This window comes from Lipomyces tetrasporus (assembly GCF_029532465.1).
Source record: "Lipomyces tetrasporus strain NRRL Y-64009 chromosome Unknown POJ06scaffold_9, whole genome shotgun sequence".
Taxonomy (NCBI): domain Eukaryota; kingdom Fungi; phylum Ascomycota; class Lipomycetes; order Lipomycetales; family Lipomycetaceae; genus Lipomyces; species Lipomyces tetrasporus.
Genome location: NW_026611604.1, coordinates 411,672 through 429,612, shown reverse-complemented (window position 1 = coordinate 429,612; position 17,941 = coordinate 411,672). Strand labels below are relative to the sequence as shown.

At 46.4% G+C, this 17,941-nt stretch overlaps 9 protein-coding genes across 9 annotated transcripts; 4 read left to right on the top strand and 5 right to left on the bottom strand.

Annotated features, from left to right (window-relative positions):
* Positions 1-311: 311 nt before the first annotated feature.
* On the top strand, positions 312-2,218 carry POJ06DRAFT_147477 (uncharacterized protein). Its single transcript, XM_056184619.1, has 2 exons — positions 312-801; positions 855-2,218. The coding sequence occupies exons 1-2, from the start codon at positions 448-450 to the stop codon at positions 2,037-2,039; spliced, it is 1,539 nt and encodes a 512-aa protein (XP_056041681.1). The 5' UTR covers positions 312-447; the 3' UTR covers positions 2,040-2,218.
* POJ06DRAFT_258911 (uncharacterized protein) lies at positions 2,122-2,830 on the bottom strand. Its single transcript, XM_056188307.1, has 2 exons — positions 2,684-2,830; positions 2,122-2,626 (listed from the first exon to the last, which is right to left on the bottom strand). Exons 1-2 carry the CDS (start codon positions 2,716-2,718, stop codon positions 2,398-2,400), a joined length of 264 nt encoding a protein of 87 aa, XP_056041680.1. The 5' UTR covers positions 2,719-2,830; the 3' UTR covers positions 2,122-2,397.
* POJ06DRAFT_226242 (WD40-repeat-containing domain protein) lies at positions 2,831-4,715 on the top strand. Its single transcript, XM_056185725.1, has 3 exons — positions 2,831-3,034; positions 3,109-3,930; positions 3,980-4,715. Exons 1-3 carry the CDS (start codon positions 2,942-2,944, stop codon positions 4,574-4,576), a joined length of 1,512 nt encoding a protein of 503 aa, XP_056041679.1. The 5' UTR covers positions 2,831-2,941; the 3' UTR covers positions 4,577-4,715.
* Positions 4,716-5,088: 373 nt separating this feature from the next.
* Positions 5,089-7,637, bottom strand: POJ06DRAFT_302932 (ferric reductase NAD binding domain-containing protein; the record flags this gene model as incomplete). Its single annotated transcript, XM_056190788.1, has 3 exons — positions 6,822-7,637; positions 6,181-6,766; positions 5,089-6,090 (listed from the first exon to the last, which is right to left on the bottom strand). Exons 1-3 carry the CDS (start codon positions 7,271-7,273, stop codon positions 5,089-5,091), a joined length of 2,040 nt encoding a protein of 679 aa, XP_056041678.1. The 5' UTR covers positions 7,274-7,637.
* A 1,291-nt stretch (positions 7,638-8,928) lies between these two features.
* On the bottom strand, positions 8,929-10,217 carry POJ06DRAFT_147453 (integral membrane protein DUF92-domain-containing protein). Its single transcript, XM_056184616.1, has 4 exons — positions 9,933-10,217; positions 9,691-9,875; positions 9,220-9,625; positions 8,929-9,165 (listed from the first exon to the last, which is right to left on the bottom strand). Exons 1-4 carry the CDS (start codon positions 10,125-10,127, stop codon positions 9,091-9,093), a joined length of 861 nt encoding a protein of 286 aa, XP_056041677.1. The 5' UTR covers positions 10,128-10,217; the 3' UTR covers positions 8,929-9,090.
* POJ06DRAFT_258905 (uncharacterized protein) lies at positions 10,190-11,378 on the top strand. Its single transcript, XM_056188306.1, has 3 exons — positions 10,190-10,667; positions 10,728-10,763; positions 10,827-11,378. The coding sequence occupies exons 1-3, from the start codon at positions 10,331-10,333 to the stop codon at positions 10,967-10,969; spliced, it is 516 nt and encodes a 171-aa protein (XP_056041676.1). The 5' UTR covers positions 10,190-10,330; the 3' UTR covers positions 10,970-11,378.
* A 1,023-nt stretch (positions 11,379-12,401) lies between these two features.
* POJ06DRAFT_239951 (uncharacterized protein) lies at positions 12,402-13,222 on the top strand (the record flags this gene model as incomplete). Its single annotated transcript, XM_056186066.1, has 5 exons — positions 12,402-12,529; positions 12,565-12,698; positions 12,747-12,883; positions 12,936-13,019; positions 13,073-13,222. 5 exons carry the CDS (start codon positions 12,402-12,404, stop codon positions 13,220-13,222), a joined length of 633 nt encoding a protein of 210 aa, XP_056041675.1.
* A 2,115-nt stretch (positions 13,223-15,337) lies between these two features.
* Positions 15,338-16,494, bottom strand: POJ06DRAFT_258900 (uncharacterized protein). The gene is made up of 2 exons (XM_056188305.1): positions 16,148-16,494; positions 15,338-16,087 (listed from the first exon to the last, which is right to left on the bottom strand). The coding sequence occupies exons 1-2, from the start codon at positions 16,262-16,264 to the stop codon at positions 15,407-15,409; spliced, it is 798 nt and encodes a 265-aa protein (XP_056041674.1). The 5' UTR covers positions 16,265-16,494; the 3' UTR covers positions 15,338-15,406.
* A 460-nt stretch (positions 16,495-16,954) lies between these two features.
* On the bottom strand, positions 16,955-17,591 carry POJ06DRAFT_147352 (uncharacterized protein). Its single transcript, XM_056184615.1, has one exon. The coding sequence runs from the start codon at positions 17,375-17,377 to the stop codon at positions 17,024-17,026; it is 354 nt and encodes a 117-aa protein (XP_056041673.1). The 5' UTR covers positions 17,378-17,591; the 3' UTR covers positions 16,955-17,023.
* Between the last annotated feature and the right edge of the window lie 350 nt (positions 17,592-17,941).

Below are 17,941 nucleotides of genomic sequence, written 5' to 3'. Positions count from 1 at the left end.
CGTCGGGCCGATGGATTTGCTGGGTCGTATGCCGCCAAATACAGCAGTTATACGACGCCACCCGCGGGCAACCGGCAGGAACGTGCACGCAGATCGGAGATACATGAGCTATGACGTAAGAGCGCCCGAGGTTTGCGGCGAGATGTGTGATGTTCGAGATTGCCATCATTATTGATTACAACGACGTTCGGTTGTCTCCTGTTAACCACGGACCCGAAAAGCCCAGTCCAGGTACCAACGCGATTGTGTGCAACTTCTATGCGATCGATGTCGTATATGCGCTGCTTATGCCCTCGACTATAGTGGAGCAAGGTGTAGAGCCACAAGCAATATTTTATGGACGCCGAGCCCCCTTTCCCCCTCGACTGGTCTTGCAACTCAAGATATAAATCCCAGGCAGGATAAGTACAGCTTCGCAATAGACATTCCGATCAATATTACGAGAAAATGTCAATGCGACCAGTTCAGTTGGCAGTTTCTCGGACCATGAGCCGGGCTTCCGAGCTCGCTCGAACAATGTCAGAATCCACACAAAGCCACCACCACGAAAACGTGTTCAGCGACGCGTTTTCTCGGTCCATTGTCCATGACGAAGTCGCAAGTCCTTATTTCGAAGAGCCCAGACCAGATTCTACTTCAGCGACGGTTGAAATAGCACATGACAGTGTTGCCGTGGATTTGGAGAAGAGTCAAGCAGCTATTCCTAAGCATGGATTTTTCAGCAGTTCGATTAGAAAGACTCGACTTCATGCGTTCCGGACCATAGCAACTTCGATACTTATAATGGGAATCCTTATTATGGTATGCTGCTGCCGCAAATAGTATACCATGTGGACAATTTTAACGGTCATTAGGGCATTTTGTCTATTTATTGGGGTTCATATTTTCGTCGCGAAGATTATCTCAGTCGTGTGTCGCTCTGGATCGTCAACATGGACGACAGCGCCAACGCATTCGTCGGCACGGATTTTACGAGCATGGCAACTCGGTTCTCTGAGGCTGCTGGATCGGCGCAGGTTGAGGTTCGGCAAGCTTCCTCGTTCGGATATTCCTACGATGCGGTTTACCATGACGTTGTTCAGCAGCATACCTGGGGCGCGTTTATTGTTCACCCCAATGCGACGGCCTCATTGCTTTCTGCCCTTGAGAATCCATCTTCTGCACTCGAGTATAATGGGTCCCAGGCAATTCAGTTTGTCTATCCGCAGGCGCGAGAAGTACAATTGTATAGCTACCTCATTCCTTGGATTTCAGATTTGAATGTCAATATCACTGCGGCATTCTCCGAAAATATTATGCAGATGATCGCTCAAAACTCCAACTATTCGCTGTCGGATATCGCCTTGATTTCTCCTCACATTTTGTCCACTCCAGTCGCAATCAACAACTACAATATACGACCATTTGACAATCCAATAGACACCGCGGTTATGCAAGTCGGCCTAATCTACCTGATAATCATTTCCTTCTTCCAGTTTAATTTCTTCCAGCCCGTCCACATGTCGCTCGCTCCTTATCTAAAGCGACACCACTACATCCTGTACCGCATGACTTCAACCTGGGTCGCATATTTTTTTCTCTCACTCTTCTACTCCCTTATCTCACTCGCTTTCCAAGTCGACTTCACGCGCGCATTTGGCCGCGCTGGTTTCGTTATATACTGGATGATCAATTGGCTTGGCATGGCTTCCGTAGGTGGAGCCTGCGAAAATGTTGCATTAATCGCAATCGCAACCTATCCGCCCCTTGTCGGCTTCTGGCTTATATTTATAGTTATTTCGAACGTGTCTGTCGCGTTTTACGCCATTCCGCTCGAAGCAGGGATTTATCGATACGGGTACGCGTTTCCAATAAAGAACATTTGCGATGCGGTCAAGACCGTGCTGTTTGATACTAAGAATACAATGGGATTAAATATTGGAGTGTTGGTCGCCTGGATCGCGGTTAACACATTGCTTTTGCCGTTTTGCATTTGGTTCTCGGCATATCGCATGCAGCAGAAGAAGTTGAAGGAAGCTAAGTTGAATACGGAGAAGTGAGGTGTTTATTGCAATATTGGAGCATAGTGTCGGCGTTACTTTGGGGATTGGAATTTATTCTATGCATAATGATAAAGGCGATTGATCGGTAATAGAATTATACATTTCATTCCATAATGCTGCATTACAATGTATTCGAGTACGTGCTACGGCCGACTCGTACACAACCTCCTATTGATATTGGGTTTACTTTTCCAAATTTCACTAAACAAGCCGAGCACTCGCAGAAACGCCGTTTCCCGATAGACCTGCGCTTTATGTATATTACAAGGCGAATGCGCAAACACCAGTTGTCCATTCACAACCGGAGGTCACATCATCCACATTCAATTGCGAACAATCACCGGCATATCCAACATCATTTCGTCGTATTCTCAAAAATCGCAGCTTCTGCCAATCTCTTTTGCTTCTGCGCCTCACTAATTCTCTCTTCTCCGGTCTGCTGATTCCGGAACTTGGCCATCTCGAGTTTATATCTCCGTTTGACGAGCTCGTTCAGTGTATGCCCCTCCTCCCTGCCTTCCCGGCGCTCGTATAAATAAAATGCTCCCACGCCGACGCCGATGCCGAAGATTGGATCGAGTGTTCTGTAAATTTTGTCAGAATCCGACATCATAGCGCGCGAGAACGCCGAAGATACTTACTTTGATAGTAAATATGGATATCTCAATGTCGCCATTGTGAATGAATAACAGACATATCACAAATGGGTCGGGATGTCAAATGTTTTTGAATCGAATCTTACTTCGTGTTCCACCAATCACCCAGGGTAGGGTTTTCTGAGCACTTGTGAAACTTTAATCCCAACCTCCCAACGAGGTTGCTGAAAAAATATGTCGACACTACACTTTGGATTCAACTTCAGCTTTTGGCTACGGAATAGAGGGAGAACGTGATAGACAATGTCAGCACCACTAGAAAGGATAAAACCTGTACGGAATTCCGTGCTGCCGGGTCAGACGACACCCGAGCAGCGGTTTTGGCGGTCTTATAAGGTAACCCAATTGCTCTTCGCATCAGGGCATGCAATATTTCATTACTATGGACAATAGACTAAGAAATGTAACAGACGCCCCTACTAGTTAAAGAGCACGGTGCTATAACACATATTAATTTTTGTCCGTCCGGAACGCATGACTTTGCCGTGACATCAGGAGCGCGGGTTCAAATCTTTTCAGCGCGAACACGACAGGTTCTGCGCACAATCGCGCGGTTTAAAGATACGGCATATTCAGGTGAATTCCGGCCTGACGGAAAGCTATTAGTTGCAGGCGACGCTACAGGTCTGATACAGGTCTTTGACACGAAATCGAGGTCGATACTGCTAACGTTGAGTCCGACGAACCAAGCGATTCATGTGACGAAATTCCATCCCAAGACGCTCACGACGCTGTTATCTGGATCTGACGACCAGACGTTGCGGTTGTGGGACATCACATCCTCTGAACCAACGAGCGTGTTTAAATCGCATACGGATTATATCCGCGCAGCGAGCTTCTTGTCGTCTTCATCGGACAATGTCGTGACGGGTTGTTATGACGGGTTGATCAGAATATTTGATCCGCGGACGCCTGATGAACCTACACTTTCGCTTTCGCACGGCGCGCCGGTAGAGGCTATACTGCCTCTCACAGGCACTACTATTCTCAGTTCCGGTGGTCCTAGCGTTAAAGTCTGGGATTTAGTCGCGGGAAAGATGGTGAAAGAGCTTGGCAACTTTCAGAAAACAGTCACTAGCTTGCATACCGGCGGGAACAGTGGCAGTCCGGGCGGAGCGAACGCAGTTTTGGCAGGTGGATTGGATGGCCATGTCAAGGTGTTTGATACTACGACTTGGGAAGTCAAATTCGGCTGGAAATTTGGTGACGCGGTGTTGGCCACTGCTTCAAGTGTACGTAATTTGCATATGATATGTTGGAATTTTTGCTGACATTACGCAGCCCGACCAGAAACATTTCGTAACTGGTCTCTCCTCCGGAGTCCTTTCGATCCGCACACGCAAGACTGAACCACGAGTTAAGCAAGGCGTAAAGCAGACCAAGTCCGGCAACTTCGCGCGTATGATTCGCGGCGCAGACTACAAAGGAGACAAGGAACACCAGATCCTAATTGACGATGAGCGCAGATCGCGACGCAAAAAGCTACGGCTTTTTGAGCGCCATCTAAACGCGTTTCGATGGCGAGAGGCACTTGACGCTGCATTTGTCCCTGGAATGGCACCGGAACTCACTGTGACTGTGCTAGATGAACTCAAACGACGTGGCAAAGTCCGGATTAGTTTGTCGGGGCGAGATGAAGGACAACTGGAGCCGCTCATAAAGTGGGCCGTGCGCAATATTGGTGACTTCAGGAACGTAGAGGTTGTTGCTGATTGGATGGCTTGTGTTTCTGGCATGTATGGGTCCGTGATTGAGAAGTCCCCAGTCTTAGACGAGTTGGTCAGTGAGCTACGACGAAAGCTGACAAGGCAGATCGAAATCGCGCGCGAAGCTCGGCAATTGGAGGGCATGCTTGAAATGTTGATTCAAAGCCATTAGAGGGTTTTGTTTATAATGTTTTATAGCTTCGCTGTTCATATTTTGGTTGTTTATAGTGTTTTATTTCTTCGCTGTTCATAGTTTTTTGGGATCGGAATGTATTGCTAATAAAAGTTTAATGATCGTTCAATGGTGTGAGGTATCGTTAAGAGACATAAAGAAATGAGAATTGTCGGATACATGACAAATACTCACTACAGCTTTCCGCTAGACTGACCAATAGCTCACAGGGAGGGCAGCTATGATGATCACAAGTCTCAGAGGGGTGTTCAGCTCTGGTGACAGGCAGACCCGTTTGCGTTTCGGGACAACATAGATCGAGAGAGATAGAGTGATGAAGAAGTAATAATTGAGACTTGTATAATATAATAGATACGCGTATAATGGCTGTTACAAGCTTCTTAAACCAAAATCTGTTATTGTCTTAATAACTTATCACTTCAAAATAAGCGTAATTGACGTTGATCATTGTCAATTGAAGAAGGCACCAAGCGTCAAGCTAGCAGAGTCAACTAAGCCCAAGCAAATGATTCCTCGAAATATTCTACTCTAGCGGTACCGCAATCGACATTTGCAACGGTAGCCCGGCGGCATTCGTCGTTCATTTCCGCCGGTCCGCATACAACGACCGCAACCGAAGTAGTGGCGGATCGCACAACATCAGTAACGGTACGTGTCAAGTCAGGACGTGTATATTTGGCAGATGACAAAACAAACTCAATGGCGTCATCGCTGGAGGCGTTGGACATATCCGTACTTTTTTCGTCGTTAGATCGCACCTCCTCCTTGACTGTTGATCCGCGTTTCGAGTCGTCGGTAAAGTACAGATGAACTTCGACACCATTGCCCTTAAACATTTCAAAGATCTGGGTAGCGAGAGGATAGACTGTGTCTTCACGGCGACACACCCATACCAAAATTACATGCTGCTGTCCAGCCTTCGCTTGTTGTTTCAACTCAGTGGCATAGCCATACAGGGCTGAGATACCAATACCTCCGGCAATCAATAGCACAGTACCAAATGGCATTGTGTTGAATTTCTCGCCGTATGGACCTTCGATCCACACACCTAATTGTGCTGAGGAGTCCGGCTTCTTGCTCAAATAATTCCACAACTTCTTGGTCACACCGCCCTTTGCCTTCGCGACAAAAATATACTTATCACCCCGCTTCTCGACCAGTGAGAAAGGATGATTCTCCCAGAAATTGAAATAGCGGAAATAAATGTACGCATACTGTCCCGCTCGAGGTATCCAGCCGTGACATGATGCCGTAACCTGCAACTCAATCACGTCACCGATAATCTTTGCCTCAGCATTTGCGGTCAATCCAAACGCGGTGAGACGGACTATCCTGATGACCCGGTCAAACGCCCAGATAGCAATAGACGCGTAGACGTATTCCATATAGCCTAGATCTTCACAGTTGGTACCATAGTCCAACGATGAAAATCGCGACGAAGATGATATGAATTGCGAGGAATATTTCGTACCATTTGTGCCGAAAGACATACACTGCCTGTATCATAATAAGTCCTCCAATGACAGTGGCCTATCACAATCAGCTTTGACTTGGCAAGTGTAAATAATGCCACTTCTACTTACTACAACCCCCCACTTCCAGTATGTATCTTCATAATAGGAAGCCAGTGTCCCTTTGCCGTAGTATAACCCATAAGCAGTGTATCCAATCGAGTGGATCACAGCGTTGAAGTACATAACACGCGCAACCCATCGGTGATATACCATGGCTCGCTGAAACCCCCAGCCAGTCAACCACGACAAGAAATTATTGCGACTGGCAAAGAGAATTAAGGCTGGAGTCTGCACAAAAGCCATGATACCCGTTCTATCCGAGAAGTATCGGATAAGCTGGATATTCGTGGATGTTGGCCAGTAATAGTTGCCGAGGAAGAGGTCGTAGTTAACAAATAAGAAGATAAAATTCATAAGCATATATACCGTAATAGCTAGCGACTCGCCACGGGTGGGAAGCAAAGCCCAGTCAAAATTGAGGAACCGTAATGGGGCTGTATGCACTCCGTTGAATACGGCCGGCAAAAGAATTCGTCTGCGAATACCGTTGACAGTGGAGAATGACTTTGTGGTCAGGCTTGGAAAAACTCGCATTGCCATCCTTTGAAGAAACGCAATAAAGAAAACACCAAACCAAAATATCATCGTTGCGCCACTATCCGCATATTAGCACCTGGACAAATTGGGCCAGCGTCGTGGATGTAACTAACCCATATATCTCTCCAAACCTCATATTTCCGTAGAACGCCTTCATAGTTGGATATAGCGACTGATACACCTCTAAAGGAGTGTAGAACGGGGCAGAAAGTGGCAATGCGGGGTCCACATCACTGTAGGGAATTCCTCTTTCCAAACCGCCCGCAAGGGCATCGTCATATGATAGGATTGCAGCGTAGCCACCACAGTAATTCTCTACAATGCCGTACGACCCATCTTTATGCAATCCACAGTATTCATTAGAGCAGAGAGCAAAAGTCTCGACGGATGCGTTGTTGTTGCAGACGCAAGAGACGTATTCATCACCTGTAAACTCGTTGCAACCCCAGTTCCCTCCGTAGACAACGGTAATACATGTGTAGGCGCAGTAAGGAAAATTTCGTGTTTCTGCTAAAACACGCGCTATATATACCAGACAAGCAAGAATAAGGGACAACAAGCACATCTTTGGCAGCGGATATGGCGAAAACTTGGAGGACAGTGAAAATCAGCATGGACAGCCACTGGCGACTATAAATATCGACAGCTAAGCACACAAAAGCAACAGTGACACAGACCAGCAAAACTGAGATTCTAAAGGTATAGGGAACTGACAGAGAATCCAGAAAAGCTTAATACGGGATCCATTTCAGTATATTGCCTGTGACCTACGTACCGTGGAGATGGGTTTTATGACCATAACGTCAGCCGAGTGTGCCAATTGGTAAACTATGTTCCAGGCCAAGGCAGTACGTACAGACGCAGTGCGCTCGCGATGTAATTACTGCACTGGAAAATCAGATAGAAGATATGCAGGCCGCACAATGGACACAGGCAGAAGGTTGAGGCTTGAGACATGAGTCTAGGTCGCCCATGACAGACCGTTTGCAAACCGACAAACCTTATTGTCGGCTTTGACCTAATCAGATCTTTGATAATCTTCGTTGGATGCTGCCGCACTCGACAAAACCGCAACAATTGATAGAACCGTGCCAGAGCCCGAATAGTATAAATTACTATTACTAGTCAATATCTCCGACTCTATACCAATTCAGTCGTTGGTGTGGTTCCGGTCGCGTGGGGACCCATCTTAAGCTTATTTCTTGGTTTCAGTGTTCGGCGGTTGGCACGCTGCCACCGAAAATTGAATGGGCCACGTACTTCGTTAGCGCGCATATTATCAGATGTGGCTTGTCAGGTAATTTACGTAACAGTCTAGATCTCTTTCAGTAGTTCTCTTGTTTCAGCCATTCCTGCTGGTCCCAAGGCCATCCATCGTAATCTCTTGTACAATTCTTAGTACTACTAAGCTTTCCTTGTCCTTTCAACTAGAGTCTCATTATTCATCTTGGAGTTGCCGAGTTGGTACCTGCTGGCATTGGTGCGCTGTCACTCAGCTCGTGGTTTTGTGACCGTTGTTGTTCGGAGTAAAGTGCGGGAGCGGGTCGACTCCGGTCATTGTCACGCGTGCCGCCCAGCAGACCAGTCGAGAACACAATCTTGACCCGCAGACACTTGACCTTACGCATGACCTGCTCTATGAAGGCAATGCTTTCTTTTTCTGCAGTACCGGTGGCAAACTTCACTGACTACAGCTGCTCTCGTTGTTGATGCATCTCCCGACAATTGCTGAAAATGGAAATACAATGCCCGGTGAAACCGGCGGATCACGTGGCTATTTGTACTGCGTACTGTATTGAAACTGAATACTCAGTGTCAGTTGCACTCCGGCAAATTGTTCCAGTAATGAATGACCCGGGTGAAAGGATATTGCCAGAGGATCTTTTACAGATTCGACATTAAATCCTCGCCACGTCAGGCATCTAGAGCCGTTGCGGCGTTAAATTCATACTTGCCAAGCCGTGAGTATCCATCCGTGGATCATGATCGGGCGGCCGATCCTCAATGTAGCTCCTGCTCGTCCACTCTAGGAGCAATGGCTAAGTGCATACAGGTCTAGCCCGTTCGCTTTGATTCTTACGTATTGGCCCTATATCGAGAGTATTCTAGACTTACATATTTCTCTAATGTTCGGACATTCAGAGTAAACAATCAAGCGCTCAATCCCTTGTATCGACATACTAGCAACATTTGATGTTACTTAAACACCACAGAGCCGCAATGCTAGCAAGACAATGTTCTCGGTCAAGCCCCAAACTTCCCAGCAATAATCCCAATATATTCTTTATTCTTGTACTCAGATTCCCAATTGTGATTCCCGACCCCAGAGAGCAATGCAGGTGGGAATACATCAAGGCGAGCGAGACAACATTCTTCACTCTTTCATCTAAATCTGTAATATATCTTTGCGATAACCATCGATAACAAGGTGGTGAGTGTCGCCATAACAAGATTGACCTAACGTAAATGTGAGAAAATTGCCCTGTTAACATAATGAACACACTCATTTACCTGATTGTTGCTAAGAATGTTTTTACCAGATATGACTTTACCCTTCAAGTCCATTTTCATGCCACCTTCGACTTCGATAACCTTTCCTCGGTCGTTTACAACCGATTGCTGCAAAAACGCTCCCAACAACGAGTCAAGGACACTTCCGCCGAATCCAGCGATCGTAATTGCAACAACTAATTTCAACCTTGCCATGATCGACCAGGTATGGCAGAATGGCGCGAACATTGCGACCATAAGTCCGATAATAGCGCCACCTCCAAGAGCTGCAGTCAATCCCGTTCGCGAAACGCCGCCGTTCGTGCCTGGTGGGCATTTACGGAGTGTCGTGATCAAAATGGGCGACTGTTGGGAGAGAATACCCAACTCCGACGACCAGGTATCAGCCGTGACAGCAGCATATTGTCTATATAAACGACGAAAGTCAGTACATGACCTCCGGATGGGGTTCAATGCCGACATTTTACGTACGCTATGATTCCCACAGTCAAAACATCTGAATTCCAGCACTTTGTTGTCTTAGTGAAAAAATGAATGAGAATCAATATTGTGGCTGGAAGCGAGTTCGCCAGCACTTGGATTTCATTACGAGGTCCTTCGCCTCCGCCTTCTCCCGTTGACGATGCGGTCAAGGTGCGTTTCACGTTCGCTTTGACCTATATTATCTCGTTAATGCGTACTGCTCCTCGTACCTACATAATTACACCACTAACCCTTGTAAATGCGGTTCCGGTGATGAAGAAGGTGAAAAGAAGCACCGTGAATATCGACCACGGGTGAATGGCGTGGACAAGTCCTGTAATGACCGCAGCAACTAATCCCCTGGGAGTCAGCGACTTGCGCTTTGCGGCACGAGCCATCAACGCGAACACCGCCAGTGAGCGCAGACCGAGTCCAATAAACCCCATATTTGCTCACTTGGTGGCCAGATCGCGTTCGGATGCTGCGGAGCGGGTCGTTGTGCGAATATCCCCGATTATCCGCGTTGCAAGAGACCCCCGAGTCGCGCTCGCTAAAGCTGCGGCTCATCCCACAATACCCTTGACCCATTTGTGCTTCACTATCGGACGTTTCAGGACCGACTGCCTGGAAGAAGTTAGATATTCACCGCATGCGAGCAATTCCCGCAATTATTAGTACTGACGCTTTGGCAATATCCCTTATCTCGATAAATAATACTAAAAGTAGTCAATCTACAATGTCCTGGTCTCAGAAATCATTCTCACTTTCGAGCCGCAGTCGAGGATGCTACCTCGTTACTGACGAAGTCGTTCAGAATCTACCAGAAGTCAAGGAATACAAGATTGGTCTTTTGAATTTGTTTATTCAGCATACGTCTGCCGCGCTCACACTGAACGAGAATTGGGATTCTGACGTGCGACAGGATATGACCGACGCACTAGAGAAAATTGCGCCGGAGAGCTGGAATTATAGACATGATGCTGAGGGCATGTTATTACCATGGCGTATCGTTCATGACGAAATCGTTGCTAATAATGAATGTCTAGGAAGCGACGACATGCCGGCTCATATTCGAAGCAGCTGTATGCTCTGATTTCCGCAGAATAGCGATTCCTGAAATGTGCATATTACTAACAGGCTTCTAGTGATAGGCGCTTCGGTCACAATACCAATTAAGGAGGGTCGCCTAGCTACAGGTACTTGGCAAGGAATTTGGCTATGCGAATTCAGAAGATACAGGCATTCACGGCATATTGTCGCTACGATTCAGGGAGAGAAGTACAAGTAAGGGGATTATTGTAGTTAGATACATGTATAACACGAATGCAGTTGGACATTCTGGAACAGTTAAGTGTCCGCATATCATATCTAGCAAAAGTATATCTGAATTTCTGTCGTACTTGGTCGCGCTTCCAGAACGATTCAAGCAGTAAAAGGAAATACGGAGTCGAATTGTTACCCTCGACCTCGCATGTGAACTTTTAATCTCTTCGTTAACGAGGAAGAACGAGATCGTTCGTTTCCTGACAATTTCTTAAAAAGGTAGCAGCGTCAAGTGCAGGTAAAGTACACTATTTGTGTGAGTTTGGGAGGTTAGTTGGAAACAATAATGGGGCTGCGAGTGGTGGGCAAAGAAAAATAAGCGATGGATAACAATATATAAGAAAGAGGGCGCCCCCGTACCAAGTCGAAAATAAAGCAGATAACTAAGTTAATGTTAGTCAAATTTACAAAATTATCGAAAATAGAGGGTGTCGTGGTGCAATAACAAAACTAAGGTTTTTGTGTCCCAGGAATGTGAACTAATATGACTGCAGGTGGCCAGTTTACACTAGAGGGTGCGTTTGGATTCCCAATTATTTTCCACTTACTTTTCCACTTTCTTTATAAGTGGAAAATAAGTGAGGTAATCCAAACGCCACCGTCGCCACGTCACTTATTTTTTTCAGAAAATAATTGCCCACACACAAAAAAAAATAAGTAGCTCAAACCCACTTATTTTCTACTTATTAATTTTCCCCCCTCTACAACGGACTTCCAACCCACTTCCACACCCCCTCGGAACACCTTCAGGAAATTCACGTGACAAATAAGTGAAAACTGAAGTGGGATTAATAAGTTGGAAATAAGTGGAAAATAATTACGGTAATGATGTAATCTAAACGCACCCTAGTTATCAGGTCCATCCAACTTTGCTAAAAATGAAGGGGTGTAGCTTTAGTAAGTAATGGTGTCGCTATGTCTTGCGCCTTTTGATATTTGGGACATCTGGTAACTTATGATACTTGAGATACGGCTAAAGTGTAGGCTTCCCTTACCCTGACGACGCGTTTGAATGTTCCCTGCGTGACGATTCGCAACCGGTCGCTAGTCTACACAATAATATTTTTGATCGGGTGTTTCTCTCTTGCTCTTGTGTCTTCGAACCTCAGCACATTTCTTTTCCGTTCCGTTGGTGCCTCGTCGGCATCCTCGGTTGTACTCGTTACCCTTAAGAGATTCAGACATCAGGGGCTCACAGAAAAACGTTTAAATTTTGAGTTCGACGTCAACGAACAGCGCGAATTCCTGTTGATATCACGCTCAATCACACACAGCCAGACCGACATTAAATAACAAACAGTCCTGCGTCTTTCATACTCACATGGCGATCGTGCAATTTGTGCGACTATCTGGGATTCTTCTTCTGTCTAGCACGAATAATACCTTTCCAGAACACTATGCTTGCCGAAGAGCCAATTGTCCGGCCCCAACTCCGTGCTTCTGTACAGCAGGTTGTGCCGGCACAGCCTGAGGAACCTCCTACCGATCAGGATTTGGCGGCCGCGAGGTCATATTATGATTATCTGTGCGTACTGAGGGACGGTAAGGATTACCGATCAGATCATGGCGTGAATTTTTAAAGTTTAACGATTTTGAAGAGGGCGGATTGAGCGACGATAAACGTCCATCTCAGCAAGAAGTGGCAGATGCCATCAGTTATTTAGACAATGTGAAGGAAAGAGTACGGGTCGCTCGTTAACCAAATTTGCACTCCTTACGACTATTGACTACTGTGATCACAGACGGGGATCCCTTACAACAGGTGCTTCGAGAAATTCGAGAATCTATGCGACGATTGGAAGAGGGAAAAACTGATATGTCGCCTCGTTTGGACAGTGTTGCACGAGCGCAAAACCTACCCTTAATTGGACCTCGCCGTGTACTTGTTAATGAAAATGATCTGCTTTGACTCGCCTTTAACATTGCATTAGGCAGAAAATAGGGCTGCCAATGGTGTTGGAATGCTATTCTGGGTCGTCCCTTTCAATGATGGATCGATGACGACAGATCATCCGGTAAGTAGAAGTCGATTTAGTTATCAGACGGTTTCGTTTACAGTTACATTTAGCATAATCTTCCGCCTCTACACACATTGGCTAACATTAACAATCTCAATATGGCGCGCCTGAGAGCCTACTGCGCTGGTTACGGGTTTGATGTGGGCAATCAAGCCCAGATGAGGACCAATATACGCAAGGCAATCGGGAAACAAGAGTAGAAGCCTAGTGCGCCTAAATCTTATTGTTTCGTGAAGCCATACAATTTAATAAAGAATCGTCGAGAGATGAGAGGATCAATGATCACGGATACCCTAACGATTACTTAGGTTTAGAATTCCTAGATCTGAAGTCATCTTAAAACTTGTAGTTTGGCAACTGCTGTCACGGAGCAAGGCAAGGACAAAATAAGGCAAAAAACGGCAATATTGTAAGTACAAATCACGAAGACGATTTCATTTTCCTTACGTGGCAGCGAAGACAAACCTCTGCATTTACTCTCTGCCAGGCTGCTCCTCTTCGTGTACCAGGAACCAAACACAAACCAAGACAAAACAAAACAAACACAGCGAGACATATTCTCTAGCATGATTATCAGTGTCCAGTACTATGCCTACATATAAATTATATGTGTCATTGGCAATTGCTGTAGTATGATCCATTATAGGTGCAGTGTAGACTAGGATTTCAGAATGGAAATATGTCGTCAGTTTCGAACGCGAACGCGTCTCGTTTAACGCGTGTGTTTAAGTTAAAACAAATTGGGACACGGGTTAGGGCAAATAGGTACGATGGGATGCAAACGCCATCGACAAAACAGGCTTAGCGGGTGTTCCGTCCAGAAATTCCCGACATATACCACCCCAGCCTGGGATACCAACCTTAAGTACATTAAATACCCTAACCCGGAATCTTCCCAATTTATGCGCAGTTAAACAAACGCGTAAAACAGATGCGTTCCTGTTCGAAACTACCGATATATTTCTATGCTTTTCACTAAATTCCTAGTCTACCACTGCATTTATAATCTTACTACAGTCTACAGTCTACAGCAATTGCTAACGACTAGTATAATTTATATGTAGGCATGATAAATACCAACAATCAAACTAGATATTATTTAGACAGATACGCAATCCTGAGTTGGAAGTTGCCCCCATTTGTGACATTGAACTTCTGAAGATCGTGGAGTACCGGTGTTCGCGACAGCAGTCCTATTCTCCATCGAACTCCCTTAGGAAAGGCACGCTGAACAGTACGTTGTAACTGTCTCCATCCAGAGCATTGAATTTTTTGCGAAGGGTAATGATACCAAGTCGGCTTTCATGTGCGACTTTCCAGAGGGCCGAATCTGTGGGTGTGATCGTTACAGTCGGCGGTAACAAGGATATGACTAATCAACATTACCTTATCCTTAACTTCCCGTATCCGTGTTAGCATATTCTCTATCCGTATCCGTATCCGCGACGGATATCCACGGATATATTCGTTATCTGTGTATCCGTACCGATCCCTCCTTCTTATCCTACCTCCTCATTGTTCGCATTTACTTCAGCCACTTGATTTTGGGGTGTAACTATGATCCGTTAAAGAGATATCATGCCCAAGAGGTAGACCGATATACTCGGGCTGGTATACAGCGGATAAAACGGGCTGATTGGATTGAACTTTTTCAGAGCATTCGAGAGCAAGGGCTTACACCTCAGAACATTCAAAGTGGGTGGAAAGGAGCTGGTTTGATTCCACTTAGTCCTCGGCGAGTATTTAAATAGCCTTCCATTTCCAGCTCTTGAGCCACCATGTACTCCTCCAATCACAACTAATATTACGGAGCTAGGCCGTTCCATTCTGAAGAGCTCTCCTCCAGATGAACAGAATTAAAGCACGCAAATTCGGTCTTTAATAGAGCTCTGGCAAGCAAAGAATCCCCTGCTTCACCAACTCGGCGATATGCGAAGCGAATGACCCAGCTGGTTGAAAGTCAGAATGCTGAGCTAGCGATTTTACGGAAGGAGCTGCAAGAATGTAAAGAGTTGCTTCAGACCCGTAAGAAACGAACCACAGGCAAGAAAATCAACCTACAGGGCGAATTTGTGTTTAGTACAGAGGAAGTGTTGAAAATCGTTCGCGAGGCGGAAGAGAAACCTAAGGCCAAACGACCGCGTGTGTGGCCACGTAAGCGCCCAATTGAAGAAGTAGATAAAGTAGAAGAAGAGGAAGAAGTAGAGCATAGTTCGAGTGAGTCGGAGTTGGATTTAGTCAATTGTGTGGCGCGTAGGACAAGGTCAAATTGAGGAGATTCAATTTAGTGACCAGGTTCCCCATATTACCAGGATCCCCATACGTTACGTTACCTGCTTCTATTTCTGATTGGGTTATTACACAATTCTTCGCAAATTCATCATTCAATACACAGCCCATCCACCGCTTGCACTAATCGTCTGCCCTGTAACCCACTTACTATCCTTGCTTGCCAGCCACGCCACAATATCCGCCACTTCTTCCGTGGTTCCAACCCGATGCTCTATCGGCGTCGCCTTCTTCTGCGCCTCCACCAGCTCCTGCGGGATGTTGTCCAGCATCTGAGACTGGACAGGCCCCGGGCTAACGGCGTTCACAGTCGTGCCATTGTGCCCGAGTTCCGCAGCCCAGCACCTCGTCAGCCCCTCGATCGCCGCTTTCGACGAGCAGTATACCGACAGGTTTGCAAACGCCGCCCGAGCGCCTACTGACGAGAGATTGATGATGCGACCACTGGCAACCAGATAGGGTAAGACAGCCTGGGTCATAAGCAGCGTCCCGCGGACGTTCACATCGTACACCGAGGCGAACTCCTCAGGTGTGATGCCGCCCAAGGACTTGGCTAGCTCCACACCCGCGTTGTTGACGAGGATGTGAATCTTCTCCTCCTTCCCGTTCGCTCGGAGCCAGTTTGTGGCCGTTTCCACGATGGTTCTCGGGGCCTGGACGTTTCCAAGGTCACCGCGGATGCAGAAGGCCATGGGATGGTGGGGGAGCGAGGTGATTCTCTCGGCGATATCTTGGGCTAAGTGTGCGCTGTTGGGAGCGGAGTATATGAGTATGACCTGGAGGTTTGTTAAGCTGGGTTATTAGATTGAGAAGATTCGACAGGAGAAAGAATTTACATCGGCCCCGCGTCGTCCGAGTTCGATGGCTATTCCTGCGCCAATCCCTCGAGACCCCCCTGTTACGATAGCCGTTCTACCCTGAAGAGGGAGATGAGTGGTACTGATGGTAGACATGACGGTTCAAGGATAGATAGGCAAAGAAGGACAGAGTATGAACCACTTTTGAGAGACTGGACGAAAGAGTTTTATTTATAAATCGAGGCCAAACGCTTACCGCCGAAGGATCGGGTTTAGGATATAATATAATTATAGGGTGAGCTTGCGGACATGTCGCTTGCGACCAGCCTGCATTCAGGGGCAATTTGTTAGTGCCCAGATATTACGATCCAGTACCGCAATTACACAGACCGCATTCTGATTCCAAAATTCGTCAACTCACCGCCGCCTTTAAAACACCGCTGATTACTGCTATCTAACCCTGACCCAAGATCACACACAAACACCACATCGATTCTCCGCCATACAACAACCAGTAATAACGCCATCGGTACTGGTCTTCCCATGCCGTTCGCGTCCTTCAATCTAACCCTTCGTCTCCGCAAACACCCGCTTCCGAACATCTCCTACAAGAGCCCGTCGTCGAGCCCTCCACGACGGCCAGGGCTTCGCTCTACCAGAGCAAGCCCGCAACGCCTTCAGCTCCCAACATGCCGGGGGCTCCATGTCCATCGGCAATGCCCTGCTGGACTTCGACAAGGTCCCAGGTCTTCGTCACGGAGCTCCATTTACACCTAAATGGAGCTCCAATTTAATGGGCCGTCTCACCGGATCTAAATGGGACCTCCATTAGAAGGACATAACGGCTCTAACCCTAAATTGAGCTCCCATTTAAAAAATTAAATGGAAGGACCAATTAAATAAAGAATCAGGCCCTTAGCTCCGAACATATCTATGACAAGTCCCATCGGCTTTGAAGTCGCTCCTCAGACTGGTGTCCATAATTAACTTTTTCTTCGCTCCCAACAGTACAGTTCCCAACTGATGCTCGAGACAGCCAAAGATTTTTACCGCACAACTGTCCCAACGTTCTCCCAGTGGCACAAATACGCAATAGTGCATCAGCATCAATAAACAGCTGCACACATGGCCAACACTGAAAATAATAGTGCAGCCGGCGTAGATTTCGATGTTGATTATAATAAGGGCAAATGTCCAAAATACCACTGAAACTTTTTGAAATGTAGGGATCGGCACGGATAATTTCCAGACCGATTTTGCTTTATCCATATCCGTATCCGTATCCGTATCCGTGTAAAATGCTTGTATCCGTATCCGTATCCGTATCCGTGTAAAATGCTTGTATCCGTATCCGTATCCGTATCCGCATTATATCCACGGATAATGCGGATATGACTAATCAATATAGGGCTTAATTGGAATGGAACCTCCATGATCCAGCAGAAATAAGAAGGGACTGTAATTCGCCGTAATGCTCTATCTATCCATTTGAATCAACCCACGTTACTCAGTACTCGGCTAGCCGAGAGTCTGTCCCTGCATTGAACGTAATGATTGAGCACATCGGTTTGTCACGGATACTAGGTAGATGTTGTGACTGTGGTACACAATGTACCTGAGTCAATGATTATTAGTGTTTAGAATATATTTGCGTATGATAGAACAAAGCAAACGAGGATTTATTTGCCCGATGAACATTAAAGTACAACAACTACTAAAGCAACAACAAAACGGCAACCAAACGGCGAAGCCGAACGCAACACAACGAAGCATAGGTAAATGTCGGAAAAATGCCTTGACGGAGCATGCAGCTTCTGCAAAAGCCGCAATTCT

What these genes read in the sequence shown, in the direction of transcription:
- POJ06DRAFT_147477 (XM_056184619.1), top strand. Translation starts at nt 448, where the DNA reads ATGTCAATGCGACCAGTTCAGTTGGCAGTTTCTCGGACCATGAGCCGG. An exon ending in TAATGGGAATCCTTATTATG is followed by an intron (nt 802 to 854) that starts GTATGCTGCTGC and finishes AACGGTCATTAG; the next exon opens with GGCATTTTGTCTATTTATTG.
- POJ06DRAFT_258911 (XM_056188307.1), bottom strand. Translation starts at nt 2,718, where the DNA reads ATGGCGACATTGAGATATCCATATTTACTATCAAA. An exon ending in TATCCATATTTACTATCAAA is followed by an intron (nt 2,627 to 2,683) that starts GTAAGTATCTTC and finishes CAAAATTTACAG; the next exon opens with AACACTCGATCCAATCTTCG.
- POJ06DRAFT_226242 (XM_056185725.1), top strand. Translation starts at nt 2,942, where the DNA reads ATGTCAGCACCACTAGAAAGGATAAAACCTGTACGGAATTCCGTGCTG. An exon ending in GGTTTTGGCGGTCTTATAAG is followed by an intron (nt 3,035 to 3,108) that starts GTAACCCAATTG and finishes GAAATGTAACAG; the next exon opens with ACGCCCCTACTAGTTAAAGA. An exon ending in TGTTGGCCACTGCTTCAAGT is followed by an intron (nt 3,931 to 3,979) that starts GTACGTAATTTG and finishes GACATTACGCAG; the next exon opens with CCCGACCAGAAACATTTCGT.
- POJ06DRAFT_147453 (XM_056184616.1), bottom strand. Translation starts at nt 10,127, where the DNA reads ATGGGGTTTATTGGACTCGGTCTGCGCTCACTGGCGGTGTTCGCGTTG. An exon ending in CCGGAACCGCATTTACAAGG is followed by an intron (nt 9,876 to 9,932) that starts GTTAGTGGTGTA and finishes GAGATAATATAG; the next exon opens with GTCAAAGCGAACGTGAAACG. An exon ending in TTGACTGTGGGAATCATAGC is followed by an intron (nt 9,626 to 9,690) that starts GTACGTAAAATG and finishes TCGTTTATATAG; the next exon opens with ACAATATGCTGCTGTCACGG.
- POJ06DRAFT_258905 (XM_056188306.1), top strand. Translation starts at nt 10,331, where the DNA reads ATGCGAGCAATTCCCGCAATTATTAGTACTGACGCTTTGGCAATATCC. An exon ending in TTATAGACATGATGCTGAGG is followed by an intron (nt 10,668 to 10,727) that starts GCATGTTATTAC and finishes ATGAATGTCTAG; the next exon opens with GAAGCGACGACATGCCGGCT. An exon ending in GGCTCATATTCGAAGCAGCT is followed by an intron (nt 10,764 to 10,826) that starts GTATGCTCTGAT and finishes ACAGGCTTCTAG; the next exon opens with TGATAGGCGCTTCGGTCACA.
- POJ06DRAFT_258900 (XM_056188305.1), bottom strand. Translation starts at nt 16,264, where the DNA reads ATGTCTACCATCAGTACCACTCATCTCCCTCTTCAGGGTAGAACGGCT. An exon ending in TCGGACGACGCGGGGCCGAT is followed by an intron (nt 16,088 to 16,147) that starts GTAAATTCTTTC and finishes ACAAACCTCCAG; the next exon opens with GTCATACTCATATACTCCGC.
- POJ06DRAFT_147352 (XM_056184615.1), bottom strand. Translation starts at nt 17,377, where the DNA reads ATGGATAAAGCAAAATCGGTCTGGAAATTATCCGTGCCGATCCCTACA.